The sequence below is a fragment of the Littorina saxatilis genome, linkage group LG2 (genome assembly GCF_037325665.1).
Source record: "Littorina saxatilis isolate snail1 linkage group LG2, US_GU_Lsax_2.0, whole genome shotgun sequence".
NCBI classification, from domain to species: Eukaryota; Metazoa; Mollusca; class Gastropoda; order Littorinimorpha; family Littorinidae; genus Littorina; species Littorina saxatilis.
In genome coordinates, this window is record NC_090246.1 from 72,052,109 (window position 1) to 72,069,310 (window position 17,202).

The window sequence follows — 17,202 nt, forward strand, 5'->3', positions numbered from 1 at the left end:
ATGACTATAATTACACAACCAACGCACACTCACATTAGAGAGATTGAGACAGAGAATTGTTACAATTCCGTGGCAGATCAAACTAGAGTCAGAACAGAATGATAGAACCGCAGTGCACATTACATGCCCTATTTCTAGCCTGATTCTTTGTACGTACTGAAAAGTTTGATTTTGGTGAGACATATGTTTTCAGATTACAGGGCTGTACCTAGTGTATGGAGTGGGGGAGGGGGCTGCAGCAGGAATTTATCATTTCTGTAGGGGGTATTTTGGGTCACACCTTGCGAGAAAAAAGTACATTTTCAGAGTGTGGGGAGGAAGGGTGGCTGGGGGTGGGTGGGTGGGGGGTGGGGGGGCAGGAACCTCCCCCATCAGGTTCAGCCCTACAGGTTGCTTTGACAATCTGACAACCTGCGTCTTAAATAGAGTGACACAGGTTGCTTAAAGGCACAGTAAGCCTCCCGTAAACCATCACAGATACACCCTTCCATTTGAACGCTCACCAAACGGGCACATCCTAGGTGCCCTCCGTAAAGAGCGAGCAATATTAAAAGAATTTATTTTTGCGTGGTTTATCTTACCCCTGAGCCATCGTGAACCCGTGTGATCCAGTTTCCCTTTTTCACAATGCAGTCGTCAGTTTGTAATTTGAATGCGGATCGCTGTGAGCTTATCTGCAATAGCACGTTATTATGTACCTCTGACTATGCACGAAACAAACGGATGAGGTTCACAAGAACTCTAGCGATGGCTTTTGACTGTGCAAAGAAACTGGCGATAGACATAAACCGTCGTCTGCTACGAGAACCACGACCTTGCGTGACCCTGCTTCCGGGCTTTTCTTTTTTCAAACTTTCAAAACTTCTAATTGTACTGATCTTGTCTTGATGAAAAAAGATTTCTTTTATGATTTAAGAATGTTTGCGTAACAAGCTGTCAATTTATTATTTAGATTTTAAATGTTAGGTCTTGCGCCAAAACGCACCACGGTCCGATTGTGATGGAGACAATCCGAAAAATTAATTCTTTGAAAATCGCTCGCTCTTTACGTAGGGCACCTAGGATGTTCCCGTTTGGTGAGCGTTTAAATGGAAGGGTGTTTGTACTGTGTGTAAAAGCCTGACAGTATATGTGATGGTTTACAGGAGGCTTACTGTGCCTTTAAGTCCTCTGCTTGCATTGAGGTCATGCATTCTTTATTTTTCATGAACAGCGTGGTATTGGTTGGACAAATGTTGTGTTGGTTACTTTAAAACATTTGTGGCTGGCTTCTTGGTCAGCTAATGTGCTAATGTCCTCTGCTTCCAGTGAGTTTACGTATTGTTTATTTCTAAATAGTGACTTGCAGGCAAAGTTTAGTAACAATACAGAATTTCTTTGGTATGTGCCAACCAGCCTGTCACTTATACTCTTCTGATTGGAAATACGCCCAAGCAGATCTATGAATGTATAGAACAGAAGATATGACCGTCAAAGCACTGCAGGCATACACCAACGTCTAACACTGCTAGTTCATATCGGTGGACAACTCATTTCTGACTGACCTAATGCTATTTACATATCTGAGACTGTGCAAATGCCACCAAGAACCTTGGGAATGGTGCCATTCAGATGTCATGGACAACATGTCTCCCTCAGTGGAGTACAGGAGGTGGTATTAAGGCCGTTTGATAAACAGCTATGGCGATTGTGTCTTCTGTGTTACATCGACCACGATCTCATCTGGGCACCAGGAAGGGTAGCCAGCACACGTGAAAGTAATTCAAATCTTGTTTGGATAAATTAAAATGACAGTACATCACTGTCTGATGGCCTGAGCCAGTCTGGTCCAGAAGTCACGGACGAGTGACGGTTCCGCCCGAGTGCCGGGGAAGGTGATGTACGTGGAGGACTGCAGGTTGTACATCACGTCACGCGGCAGTTGCTGTGACGGCACGTCCTCGTACAGCAGAAAGAGCAAGACATCACGTCCTGTGTGCGCCGCTTCCATCGTGGCCATCTGCATCTCGTAGTGACACCACTCGGACTGCACCAGCTCCCGGGACAGCACCACCAGCGTGCGGCGACTGCTCTGAACGGCGCTGACGATGTTGGACGGGATGGGACGACCGGGGATGAAGTCACGGTTGTGCACGTTCAGACGAAGACCCGCCCGCGTCTCCAGCTCCTCCAGCAGCTCACCGTGCACAAAGTCGTTGTCTTCCGACGAGTACGACACGAAGGCGTCGAACTCAAAGTCGTCGTTGTCGTTGTCGCAGGTCTGCAGGCGTCTGTAGGCCAGGCGGGAGGCGTAGTAGAGGTAGCGCAGCTTCCATCGATAGCGGTAGACGAGGGCTGAGAACACAGCCACCAGCAAGCAGAAGGCACAGGACACGGCTCCTACAAGGATGCCAAGTGTGTCGATGCATGACGACTCGAGCTGATCAATTACTTGGAAGATGTCTGTCATCGGGTGGTAGTTCCCGTCTGACATAAAACAGGTGTAGTGCTCGCTGCTAGGCAACACCACCTTACTCTGTTCAACCCATGTCAAGAAATCCATGTGTTCGCACGTGCAAGCCAGTGGGTTGAACGTCAGGTCCAGATGCACCTCGATGCGCTCGACTATGTTGTTTAAGTGGTTCATGATTTCAAGTGACAGGTACTTGATGTTGTTGAATGAGAGGTCCAGTGTTGACAAATTCGCCATATGCGTTATGTTGACGTTGAAGTTTACAATGTCGTTGTGAGAGAGATTCAGAAACCTCAGGTTGACAAGACCTCTGAAGATTTGCCTTGGCAAAACGTTAAGGTAGTTGCTGGATATGTCCAAATACTGAAGCTTGTCCAAAGGTTCAAAGAACAACCCTTTTTCGTCGTCGCCCACGACTCCTCGCATGTAATTTATAGCAAGGTTTAAGTTCTTTACAGACTTAAAATCATGAAAAAATCTTATACCAAATGCATATGCTAAATTGTTCTGAAGATTCAGGGTCTCTAACTGATTGAGTCCGCGCATGGGTCCGGTCCATGTAGTCAGAAGGTTGTCACGAAGTTCAAGGTCGACCAGAGAGTTGTTGGGGTCAAAAGTTATCTCCTCCAGTCGGTAGTACAGTTGATTCCAGCGAGACTTGAACGTTTTGAGGTTAGGTGGCAGTTTGAACGTCAGACCTTCACTTCTCGTGAGCTCCTGTTGCTCCCATGACTCTGTTTGTTCATATTCATCCTTATCGCCTTGAGTCGTACGAATGTGCGTATTGGGACTGGAATGGCGTCTCCAGCCCAACTGGCATTGAGTGTTTGCTCCTTCTGGGGTGTTGCATCCTTCAACATGGTCAACGGGATAACGTGCAGGTATGTGGAAAGCAAAGGCGTGACCGTCAACCTCCAATTCGGTCAGTCCCACAAGATTCTCCAAGTCCTTGAAATAAGATCCAAAGCCGAGACGGTTGCCGTAAAGAGAAACCCTGCTTAAGGTGTGGGGCATGTTGTTCAGGGCCCCCTGACAGAAGACCTCAAGGTGATTGTTTTTGGCAGAGATGAACTCTAGACTGGTGTTGGGAAAATAGCGAGTGTTCAACTTTGACACTTTAACGCATGTGCTGTACGGTTCTACGATAGAGTCGATGTACAGTTCCTTGAGAACAGAGCCCTGCAACCCGTAGACAGCCTCTCCTAGTTTGTCAAAGCCCATGCCAACATTGTAGGACAAGTCCAGAACACGAAGAGAGTCACCAAGAGGAGAGAAAGTACCAGCGTCTATTTTGCCAATGCTGCAGAGGGACAAATCGAGAGTCCGAAGAGAATTACCCAGATTTTGGAAGGTGTTGTTTGACAACATTATTATATAGCAAAATCCACCCCACTTTCCAGAGAGGTCTAGCTTCATCAAGCTTGTCAGATTTTGAAAGCCGGATCCGAAACTTTGATAAGGAAGCCCGTCCATGCATAGGACCTGAAGGTTGCGAAGTAAAGACAACGCTTTGTCGGGGTAGTGCAAAAGAGCTGTAAAGTTGGACGCATCTGATCCGTTGCAGTTGGCTTTGATCTGCAGTTCAGTCAGAGAATCTTTCAGGTCTTCAAACGTATCCTCGGGATAAGCTTCATCGCTCAGTGGAATGCTGTTGTAGCTGAGGTTCAACGTCCGCAGACCTTGCTTGAACAGTCCCCGACTTATGTTTTTCAGGTTGTTGTGTGATAGATCAAGATATGTAAGGTTGTCGAGGTACTGTATGGGCCACTTGCTTTCTCCCTCATAGGTTATATTGTTCCGGCTAAAATCAAGCCAGTGCAAGGTGCTATTCAGCGCTCGGAAGAGCAACGGCTCGACCTTCTCAAGTGAGTTGTTGGACAGGTCTAGACGTTGCAAAGACGTGAGGCTGTCAAACGGTCCCTTGGCAGAGTAGTCGCCATTAAGGGTCAGCTTGTTAGAACTTAGGTTCAGTTCACGCAGGCGACCCAGACCATCGAAGGCATCAACAGGGATGACATTGACAAATAGGATACTGTCGGACAGATCGAGCCATTCAAGCGAGGTAAAGCGTGCAAAAACATTAGGAGGACCCAAGTCAGAGATGGAGTTGTTGTGAAGAGACAGTCTGGTGAGGTTGTCAGGCAGTCCATCGGGAGCTGGGTATTTCAAGTCTCGATTAGAGCAGTCTGCCACTGTGGCGTTGCACACGCACGGTCCGCATGGCGTAAAGGGTCGTAGGGTGGAGATGGATGCAGTTTGCTTACTTTCTCGCAAAGCTACGGTCAGCACCAGGATTAGTAGAAGCTTCCATCGTCCCAGTCTGAAACAAACACCAATTATGTTTAAGTGGCTGTGAGCTATGAACCACAGCATCATCGATTTCTTTTGCATTATTATTTTTACCTGAACACAACTTTCATGCTACATGTTGAGCCAATGTTTGTGACAAAATAAAAGTAAGGTAAAGGGGGAGTAATCTGAACACCCTAAGTACCAGTCGCTGTAGCTGGCTCACGGAAGTCGGTAAGCAAAGACGGCTAGGTTATATCTCAAGATTGGTTTTAGACCTACACGTATGCAAGTGAAATAAAGGATCTTATGTGTTTTGTCAACACACGGACTTGCTTCCTGACATTTTAGAAAAGTTCAAATATGCCGAGTAGTCGGGTATATTGAACACGGCAAAGTTCAAATTAGCCGACTAGTCGGGTATATTGAACACGGCAAAGTTCAAATTTGCCGACTAGTCGGGTATATTTAACACGGCAAAGTTCAAATTAGCCCACTAGGCGGATATATTGAACACGGCAAACTTCAAATTAGCCGACTAGTCGGGTATATTGAACACGGCAAAAAGTTCAAATTAGCCGACTAGTCGGGTATATTGAACACGGCAAAGTTCAAATGAGCCGAACTCATTGGCAGAGGTATTCACCCAAGCCGACTCTCCTTTATTGCTGCCAGAGCTTTCTTTATGTCTTCTTCAGACCATTTTCCATGACTGAAAGACCAAAGCAATTTTCTATCATCAAGACTGTTTTACGTTTATATTGGATATACGCGAGGGGGTAATAGAGTATTGTTTCTGGCATATTTTGTTGTTTACAAGAGCAACATGTTAAGGTTTTCAATAAAGAAGGTATTTGGAGTATAAATTGAACAGTACCGGCTATATTAAATAAGGAGTCCAAATTACACCCAGTTGTTAAGTTCAAATTACCTGACTTCATAGTGATGTAAACTTTAATCCATAGTCCACAATATGCACGTTGAATTGTCACAAAAAAAAGTAAGGAGATGGTTTATGAATCTAAACAGATTATTACTATTTCATCAAATGTTTCATGTTTATTGTTGTACATCTATAAATGAAACAAGTCGCGTAAGGCGAAAATACAACATTTAGTCAAGTAGCTGTCGAACTCACAGAATGAAACTGAACGCAACGCAACGCAGCAAGACCGTATACTCGTAGCATCGTCACTCCACCGCCCGTGGCAAAGGCAGTGCCAGTGGAATTGACAAGAAGAGCGGGGTATTCGTTGCGCTGAGAAGGATAGCACGCTTTTCTGTACCTCTCTTCGTTTTAACTTTCTGAGCGTGTTTTTAATCCAAACATATCATATCTATATGTTTTTGGAATCAGGAACCGACAAGGAATAAGATGAAAGTGTTTTTAAATTGATTTCGACAAAAAAAATTGATAATAATTTTTATATATTTAATTTTCAGAGCTTGTTGTTAATCCAAATATAACATATTTATATGTTTTTGGAATCAGCAAATGATGGAGAATAAGATGAACGTAAATTTGGATCGTTTTATAAAAAAAATATTTTTTTTACAATTTTCAGATTTTTAATGACCAAAGTCATTAATTAATTTTTAAGCCACCAAGCTGAAATGCAATACCAAAGTCCGGGCTTCGTCGAAGATTACTTGACCAAAATTTCAACCAATTTGGTTGAACAATGAGGGCGTGACAGTGCCGCCTCAACTTTTACAAAAAGCCGGATATGACGTCATCAAAGGTATTTATCGAAAAAATGAAAAAAACATCTGAGGATATCATACCCAGGAACTCTCATGTCAAATTTCATAAAGATCGGTCCAGTAGTTTAGTCTGAATCGCTCTACACACACACACAGACAGACAGACACACACACACACACACACACACACACACACACACACACACACACACACACACACACACACACACACACATACACCACGACCCTCGTCTCGATTCCCCCCTCTATGTTAAAACATTTAGTCAAAACTTGACTAAATGTAATAAAAAGTTAGACATTCAGCTGAAATATTCTAAAAGTGCTCAACTGCCACGGGTTGTTTGTCGTTGCGCCAGATATAACATATATGTTTTGGGAATCAGAAAATGACAAAGAATAAGATGAAATTGTTTTTGGATCGTTTAAAAAAAAGGTTTTTAATGATAAGTTTTCGATTTTTAATGACCAAATTCATAAATTAATTTTTAAGCCACCAAGCTGAAATGCAATACCAAAGTCCGGCCTTCGTCGAAAATTGCTTTGCCAAAATTTCAATCAGATTTAAAAATGAGGGTGTGACAGTGCTGCCTCAAGTTTTAAAAAAAGCTGGATATGACGTCATCAAAGGTATTTATCGAAAAAAATAAAACAAACGTCCTGGGATATCATTCCCAGGAACTCTCATGTCAAATTTCATAAAGATCGGTCCAGTAGTTTACTTCTGAATCGCTCTACACACACACACACACACACAGAGACACACAGACACACAGACAGACACACACACGCACACACACACACACACACACACACACACACACACACACACACATACACCACGACCCTCGTCTCGATTCACCCTCTATGTTAAAACATTTAGTCAAAACTTGACTAAATGTAAAAACCTGACACACTGACTTAGAATTCGCAACTTTTCTTGATTTTCCTTTTTGTGATTTAAACAAAATAATGTTTTTGTAACTGATGGAATTGAAGGCCTTAAGGCCTGTCCAGACACTCCAGGCTGACCCTGTCCACATTTGACTTATGCTCAAAACGGTCCCGCTGGGCACGCCGCGGCGGGCTATGATCGCGTAGCGTTATTTGCAAAAGAATAGAACGTGTTCTAATTTCTCTGACACAGACATAGAACGACGGAAATTTGACCAATCAGAGCAAACCAGAGCGATGACGTCAGCCGCTCGCGGCGTGGCAGTCGGCAACTGAACCTTCCTGTCAGGTGACCTTGACGCTTGACCTTGACGCTTCCGCTCCACTGATACCGCGTTGTGAAAAAAGTCGTCGATGTGTGGCCACTCGGCAAAATTCCGCGCGACGCACAAAACGGCCTGCGGCGCATATACCGTAAAACGGCGTCCAAGTCTGGTCGGCCCTTTAATAACTGTGGTATAAGTAAAACCGTCAGTTTGATGACTACAACACTTCTGCAGGTATACGTTCATTTCGAAATTGCGATTAACAGTGGTATATAGTTTAGGTAGGCCAGCTCGTCCTGTTTATTTTTGTTGCATTTCAGGTGTTGGTCCACTGGTTATTCAACAGGACCGTAATGTCCCCCTGAACCGGGAGCCTTCACAATGGTTCTCTTTTTTTTTTTAAACAGTATTTTATTCGTAAACAGACACATGATAATATAACAACATCATTAAGAAGGAGCACAACAAGTTTAAAACTTATGATAAGTGCTCACATAAACATGCCTGAAATGTCATGGCGGATTATGATCAATGCGACACATTTTTTGAAAAAAGAGATGAGAAAAAAAGAAGAAAAAAAAAGAGAAAAAAAGGGGGGGAAAAAAAGGAGAAAAACAATAAGGAAAGGTTAGTTTGAATTATCGAACACAATCTGTGTCAATACCGAAAACGAAAACAAATACAAAACGAGAACGAAAGACACAACAAAATATCAAAAAATAGATGGGCCCCAAGTAATATATTTAAAAAAAAAAGCACCAAAAACATCGAACTAAGGTGTCCCAAAGCGGTTTGATTTCTCAATATAGCTTTGGACAACAACAAAAATAGCACTATTTTCAAATATGGAAATGTTTGAATCACCTGTCAGGATTGTGTCAATATTAACAAATTCTGGAGCTAATGTACCGATTGTTGCGGTTCTTGCATCATTAAACAGGGGACATGATAACAAATAGTGAAGAACAGTTTCAGCAAAATAACCACAAGAACATTCCGGGTTGTTTACCAGGTGGCGATTAAACATATCACTCATTCCAAGTCTTAACCTGCAATGCAAAACTTCAGTTTTGCGATTTGGGGAATAGTAATATGGTGGAATTGAAATATCAAAAGCTGTGAAATGTCGCTTGAACAGACCAACAGAATCACATTGTTGTATATTTTCAGGCAACTTATTCCAGAGACTAGTTGCAGAAGGAATAAAAGATAACTTGTACAAATCTGATTTACACTGGGGAGTCTTACGCTCTAGTGGGTGTCTGTGGTGGTAGGGATTTAGGTCAGAAACAAGAGGTGGCAATAAAACGTTGAGGTAATTTGGTACATTGCCGTGGACAATTTTATAATATAACATTAATTTGTGACGACGTCTTCGCTCTGTAAGTGGTATAAAGCCAGATTCTGTATACCATTTTTCGTGTGAAGTGCCTTTAACAGCACCAACACTAATTCGAATGGATTCGAGTTGCAGCTTCTCCAGCTCATCTGAAAGCTTCATTGTACAATTATCCCACACAACATCGCAATAATCAAAACAAGTCGCGTAAGGCGAAAATACAACATTTAGTCAAGTAGCTGTCGAACTCACAGAATGAAACTGAACGCAATGCAACGCAGAAAGACCGTATACTCGTAGCATCGTCAGTCCACCGCTCACGGCAAAGGCAGTGAAATTGACAAGAAGAGCGGGGTAGTACTTGCGCTGAGAAGGATAGCACGCTTTTCTGTACCTCTCTTCGTTTTAACTTTCTGAGCGTGTTTTTAATCCAAACATATCATATCTATATGTGCACATCCTAGATACTGGGTCACAACTATGGGACATGGACACCAGGAAAAAAAGTAGGACTGAATTGAGTGAAATACTCTTTTTTAAGTGCAAAAGACATGCCTGTATCTTTTTCTGTCAAAGAGAGGACCTTTCATATCGGGGTTTCTTTAGAAATGACAATTAGACACATGCAGTACGCTCTATGTCGTGGGTTACATGGTTTCCACTTTAGGCTTCAATATCCCACAGGAAAGAACTTTAGCTCAGTTATTGCATGTGGCATGTGGACAACATTGATAAATAAATATGCAAACATGAAAGTTTGAAATTACAAGTTTCCATAAGTTAACTAGATCGAAGTAGAAAGTGGAAACCGTAACCCACGCAATTTCCAGGTGCAAAAGTTTTTCTTGTAGGTCAAATGTAGCAACTAGCCTTTTGGGCACCCTTTTGGGTTTTAATACATGATAGAAAGATTTAAGTGAGCAAAAAGTTTTCGATCTGTGCTCACTGGGTTTATGTGTATAGAGATAATACTGTCGTGAGTTACATGGAAACCATAGTTTGTAATGTCTTTTATTTCCAAAGAAAAGAACTAAAACTTGATTATTGCAATTTGCATGTGGACAACATTGATAAATAAATATGCAAACATGAAAGTTTGAAATTACAAGTTTCCATAAGTTAACTAGATCGAAGTAGAAAGTGGAAACCGTAACCCACGCAATTTCCAGGCGCAAAAGTTTTTTTTGTAGGTCAAATGTAGCAACTAGCCTTTTGGGCACCCTTTTGGGTTTTAATACATGATAGAAAGATTTAAGTGAGCAAAAAGTTTTCGATCTGTGCTCACTGGGTTTATGTGTATAGAGATAATACTGTCGTGAGTTTCATGGAAACCATAGTTCGTAATGTCTTTTATTTCCAAAGAAAAGAACTAAAACTTGATTATTGCATGTGGACTACATAGATATATAACTATGCATGCATGAAAGTTTGAAATTTTCAAGTTTCCATAAGCGACAATCCTAAATGAGAGAATTAATCGATTGTCGATCGTGCGTTGCAGAAGAATCGAAAATTTCATAATGGCGCCGATCATGAGAACACATGTGCTGCTCAAACTTTGCACCAGATCAAGCTTTAATCAGCAAAATATCGCAAAATTCGTCGATGAATATATGCTACAATTGTCAAAAAAGATTTTACAGGTCTCAAACAGTGAAGATACAGCGTGGTCTGTCGTGAGTTACGTCTCAAAAACCGGAAACGAATACGATTGGGTGGATAAATTCTCATTGTCTATTCACATGACCGGGTCAAACGTCATGAATGGAACTTTCGACGGTGTTCCCGCGATCTCACAACGCGTGTGTGATAGGCAATGCGGGATTTGTCGTCTGCTGTGGCCATGCTTTCGTGGGTTACAGATGGAAACGAAACAAGGGTGGGGTACATTCAAGCGCGATTATAAGCTGAAATAAATTTGTTTCCTACCGTAGTGCTGTGTTTTGAAAACCTAAATGTTGTTGAAATAAATAAATAATGACTTTGAATAACTTTGAGGTTTCCTTTGTTCAGCAGATCGCATTTTTTGATGAAGTTGAAACCGGAAACGACGGTAACCCACGATTACGTGTTTTCTTTGCCGATCAAACTCCCAGAAGAAGAAAAATAGATGTAATTCTTGAGTGTGTATGTCGAGAATAATCCTTCAGCTGACCCATAAACATCACAATAAAATTCACAGAGCTTTATTCTCCATTGTGTACAGCTGCAACACAGACTGGTGTATTTTTGTCCCAGTTTTAGGTGCTGTTTTGGGGGCATTTTGGCTAAAAATTAAATCGTTTAAAACCCACAGCAATGTTTGGAAACCCAAACTTGGTTGTTACAGTAAGTCAAATCCATCCCCTTTGACATCAAAGCATCCCCTTTGTCATCCATTGCTCAGAGATATTGTGACAGTCATTCAAAGTTGACAACCCATAGTATTTCCCAGTATCTAGGACGTGCACATATGTTTTTGGAATCAGGAACCGACAAGGAATAAGATAAAACTGTTTTTAAATTGATTTCGAAAATTTAATTTTCATATTAAGTTTTATATATTTAATTTTCAGAGCTTGTTTTTAATCCAAATATAACATATTTTAATGTTTTTGGAATCAGCAAATGATGGAAAATAAGATGAATGTAAATTTGGATCGTTTTATAAAACAAATATTTTTTTTTACAATTTTCTGTTTTTTAATGACCAAAGTCATTAAGTAATTTTTAAGCCACCAAGCTGAAATGCAATACCGAAGTCCGAGCTTTGTCGAACATTACTTGACAAAAATGTCAACCAATTTGGTTGAAAAATGAGGGCGTGACAGTGCCGCCTCAACTTTCACGAAAAGCCGGATATGACGTCATCAAAGGTATTTATCAAAAAAATGAAAAAAATGTATGGGGATTTCATACCCAGGAACTCTCATGTCAAATTTCATAAAGATCGGTCCAGTAGTTTAGTCTGAATCGCTCTACACACACACACACACACACACACAGACAGACAGACACACACACACACACTCGCACATACACCACGACCCTCGTCTCGATTCCCCCTCTACGTTGAAACATTTAGTCAAAACTTGACTAAATGTAATGAGGTAAAATAAAGGATTTATACATTGGTTCTCTTGATATTTGTTTTTATTCCTACAGCTATTAAAAGGAATATTTTCTTTTTGAATGAGGACCAGTGTGTATTCGACTTATCGGCTTATCATGTGCGTGAGAGCAAACAGTAAGTTACCACAGCAAAAGTCAAAAGTTGAATGAAGCTGTCAAGGTCATGCAGGCAGTGTAAGGTTTTGTTTCAGGCCGCCTTTGCTGTACATAATTCTACACATGCTTCTCAGTCCTAACTTTTCAAACAGTGATAGTCATACATTGAGGACAGCTTTTAATCTCAGCCGAAGTATCACGAGAGTGCCCATGCGTCCCTCCGCATCACTGCTCACTCGCGCAATCTATTTTTGCTCCGAGTGGAAAGTCCAGAACGCGAGTTGACTGTTTTATCTGCTTACAAAGGTACTCGGTCCCTGTGGGGTTTGGCGTTTAGGGGGGTGGGGGTGGGGTGGGGGGGTTGGGGTTGGGGAGTCGATCGGAGAGATAACGTGCACAGTTTTTAGCAGAGGACACACATCCTTGTTTGCCAAAACCCCGACTGAAATTGAAGCTCCGCTGTACCCTGTTGGACTAGTGGTAGTTATATTCTGTTGCGAAAACCCTGTGTTGAAATCATCCAATGTATTGCTTTCTCGAAACATGACTGTTTATTTCTTGTATTTTTTAAAGGTTTATTTTCCAACTGAGGGAATCGTGCGCTTAAACTTTCGTTTTCATTTACATTTACACAGCGATCGGGTCACTTCTCTATCTGATAACGTAAATGCCCTTCAGTATGTGTGTGTGTGTGTGTGTGTGTGTGTGTGTGTGTGTGTGTGTGTGTGTGTGTGTGTGTGTGTGTGTGTGTGTGTGTGTGTGTGTCAGTGTCAGTGTGTGTGTGTGTGTGTGTGTGTGTGTGTGTGTGCGTGTGTATCTGTCGGTCTGTCGGTCTGTATGTCTGTGTATACAACTCTCCTGTGTTCACTTTCAAGTGAATAACTATCGTTCTGATATCATTTTAAAGTGAAGCTAAAGAAACCTGGTATCGGCACTGCTGTGCATCTCCTATGATCTCAATGGTATCAAGGCACGGGTCATAGCCCTTTGCCGCGACAAGGTTTGCCGATACCGGCACTTGTCTTGTCTAGACAGTGACGTCATTCATAGATGACGCCAATCATAAATGACGTTTGTCAAGGGAACTTATGCTTTCAAGTGTTGCTGCTTCCAGTGACAGGAAGGTATGTAGAGGTTACATGCCGAGTCTCAGTGATTATCAAAAATAATGGTCGAAGTTAGCGGATCATGAAAAATGCGAGCTTCAGCGAGCTTTTTCATGACCGCGAACTGAGACCATTATTTTTCATAATCACTGAGACGAGGTATGTAACCTCTTTATCCCTCCTTTCTTCAGTTATTCAAAGAAAAGAGGAGTTTTTGTGCGAAAGTTTGATCGAATCATATTCACCCAACCAGTCTACCTGCGCAGGCGATCGATTAATGCGCGGTTGTATAGTTCCGTGCAAATCATTCAATTTTGTTAACACTTCTTGTCAGTTTCCATGTTTTGAACTAAAATCAAGTACACAGTTATGTTGTCATTCTGCTGTGGCGGTAAAGGCAGATAGTGTGTGTTCTGTTCATGTTTTGGTATCGCTCAGGAAATGTTCTTTCTTCGAATGTGACTAGCAGACGAAGTTTTACACCCGTGTTCCAACGTTAAAAACTGTATGAAGTTTAGTTTTCTGGGGCAAAATAGTGTATGAAACCGCTGCATGTTCTTTACGTTGATTAAATGTTTGCAATTGATTGCGTGTGATCTGTTTATAAAATGAAATATTGTTGAAAACTGACCGTCGGATTGCAGTCTTGTCGGTGCAGCCGAAATCTGGAAGGGGAACTACTCGTGTCGCTAGACAAAGTATGAGAGTTACTTTTCCTTGGAATCTTGCGAGCGATAAACGATTGTGCACGGCAGATCTGAATTCAGAAAACAACCAAACTCATGGATTTTATATGGAGATTCATGTGTTCAAGTCTGTAGTTGCTGGTTTAAATACGGTATGGTTGTATTGTTTGCTCCAGAAATGTATATTTTGTACATTAGAGTGTTCTGAACTTTTGAGTCGCAAAAAGTAGATCCACAATGTGTACAGTCTCTACCCATGAGCTATCGAGGATTCAGGCCCGTTGTTGGGTAAGTGATTTTGGTTGTTGGGTAAGTTACCGAAAAATAACTAGCCCTACAAGTTTACAGAAAGAAAGAAGCAGAGGGAGGGATAAAGAGATTGATTATTGCATACAATCAATTTATCATTGTATACACAAATTACACAAACGTCATCTTGTGAGGGACCAAAAAATATTGAAACTCTCGGATGATTTTTTTGTGTGGTATCAACCTCGACCTACGGTCTCGGTTGATACCACAAAAAAATCATCCTCGAGTTTCAATATTTTTCGGTCCCTCACTCGATGACGTTGTGTAATCTCTATCAGTTTACTTCTGTCTGTGCAATGTGTCTTTGAGTGTGTCAATGTGTCTGTTAGGTAAACCATGCGTTAGACGTTACAAGTTGAAGAAAGCATTTTGCGAAGTTAACTTACTATCAAGGTCAAGCATCCACATAACAATAAAGTGTTCTCACCTTCCACTCTCCAATAATGCAGACACACATCTTCCAAAGAAGATGAAGAAGAAGAAGAAGAAGAAGTCCATTCTGAACGCTCGAAGAACTGCAGGAGTAAACTTTTAATGGATAAACCATGAACAGTTTCTATTCCAACATAATGGCAAATCACACTTCACCGGTGTGACTGTGTTTGTAGTATACACATAGCGTGTCTTAGAACTATTGGAAATCCGTTCGCACACAAGAAAAATCGAACGCGGAAGGAAATTCCAAAGATTAAACGATTGGAAGGACAGAGTTAGCAAAATTCATTGGTAATGTGGGAGAAGGTACTGGAAGGACTGAGGGGGGCGGGGTCGAGAGGGGTTACGTTGGGGAAATTGGTTGTGTGTGTGCAACCTAACTTCCTGGTGAGATGGGTTTACGCTCTTTGTTCGTAGCTACAAATTTCATCTGCCTCTGCCACCCCATGGTCTTATTACTGAAGGTGTTGATTGTGTGTGTGTGTGTGTGTGTGTGTGTGTGTGTGTGTGTGTGTGTGTGTGTGTGTGTGTGTGTGTGTGTGTGAGTGTGTGTGTGTATGTATGTATGTGTCTGTGTGTGTGCGTCAGCCTGTTATGTGTGTTTGTGTGTGTGCGTGATTGCGTGCGTGCGTGCGTGCGTGCGTGCGTGCGTGTGCGTATGTATGTGTGTGTGTTTGTGTGTTTGTGTGTGTGTGTGTGTGTGTGATCACACTTTTCTGATTTAATGACAAGCGTTACAGGTATGAGATGTCAATCTCCCGAATTACGGTACCCTTAAATTTGTTTTATTTTAACTGAGTTTTAACTTTTCAAAAATCAAAACACTTCAAAATAGACAAATATGAACAACATTGGTAATAAGTTGAAGTTTTATTTTTTTAATTCCAGAGTATTTTGATCGTAGAACCTACATGCGCATTATGTACAAGAGTAAAAATGCTGCATCGAGAAGAACATTTTTCATTTCATTGTATTTCTTTCTTTATTTTGTTATTTATTCTCTAGTCATTTAGTTAGATATCTGTTAATAAGTTATTTTATTTAATCAATCATTTTTGTTTTTAGAAAGCAAGCATATTCACAGCTTACAAAGTATTAAAAACAAGTCGCGTAAGGCGAAAATACAACATTTAGTCAAGTAGCTGTCGAACTCACAGAATGAAACTGAACGCAATGCAACGCAGCAAGACCGCATACTCGTAGCATCGTCAGTCACCCGCTCACGGCAAAGACAGTGAAATTGACAAGAAGAGCGGGGTAGCAGTTGCGCTCAGAAGGATAGCACGCTTTTCTGTACCTCTCTTTGTTTTAACTTTCTGAGCGTGTTTTTAATCCAAACATATCATATCTATATGTTTTTTGGAATCAGGAACCGACAAGGAATAAGATGAAAGTATTTTTAAATTGATTTCGAAAATTTAATTTTCATATTAATTTTTATATATTTAATTTTCAGAGCGTGTTTTTAATCCAAATATAACATATTTATATGTTTTTGGAATCAGCAAATGATGGAAAATAAGATGAATGTAAATTCGGATCGTTTTTAAAAAAAAATATTTTTTTTACAATTTTCAGATTTTTAATGACCAAAGTCATTAACTAATTTTTAAGCCACCAAGCTGAAATGCAATACCAAAGTCCGGGCTTCGTCGAACATTACTTGACCAAAAGTTCAACCAATTTGGTTGAAAAATGAGGGCGTGACAGTGCCGCCTCAACTTTCACGAAAAGCCGGATATGACGTCATCAAAGACATTTATCAAAAAAATGAAAAAAACGTATGGGGATATCATACCCAGGAACTCTCATGTCAAATTTCATAAAGATCGGTCCAGTAGTTTAGTCTGAATCGCTCTACACACACACACACAGACAGACACACACACACACACACACGCACATACACCACGACCCTCGTCTCGATTCCCCCCTCTACGTTAAAACATTTAGTCAAAACTTGACTAAATGTAAAAACCGACAACGTCAACAGATTTAGACTGCACATTTGTATCTGTGTGTCTGAATAGTTAATACATGTAGTGATGATTAATATTATAATACCTATAGATGTCAATTCAAGACAGTATAGTTGAGAACAAATTTAAACTATTAGCGTCTGTGTGTCTGAATTGTTATGAGTACAACTTACGAGAAATGTATGTATATGAAGCAAAGCAATTCAAATAATGCAAAGTGCCTTTTAATGAAGCGAAGGATCACCTTTCAAGCACATTCAAAGCAAATAAACTGAAGCTCATTTCAATTACAAGAATGAAGAACAAGTCGCGTAAGGCGAAAATACAATATTTAGTCAAGTAGCTGTCGAACTCACAGAATGAAACTGAACGCAACGCAACGCAGCAAGACCGTATACTCGTAGCATCGTCACTCCACCGCCCGTGGCCAAGGCAGTGCACGTGGAATTGACAAG

At 41.1% G+C, this 17,202-nt stretch overlaps 1 protein-coding gene across 1 annotated transcript in view; it reads right to left on the reverse strand.

Moving 5' to 3' along the window:
* Nucleotides 1-1,114: 1,114 nt before the first annotated feature.
* The window catches only part of LOC138953991 (uncharacterized), a 33,885-nt gene continuing 17,797 nt past the window's right edge, over nt 1,115-17,202 (reverse strand). Inside the window, exon 3 of the mRNA XM_070326018.1 lies at nt 1,115-4,772. Within this exon, the coding sequence (XP_070182119.1) occupies nt 1,799-4,772 (2,974 nt within the window). The 3' untranslated portion in view covers nt 1,115-1,798. The remainder of the gene's footprint in view (nt 4,773-17,202) is intronic.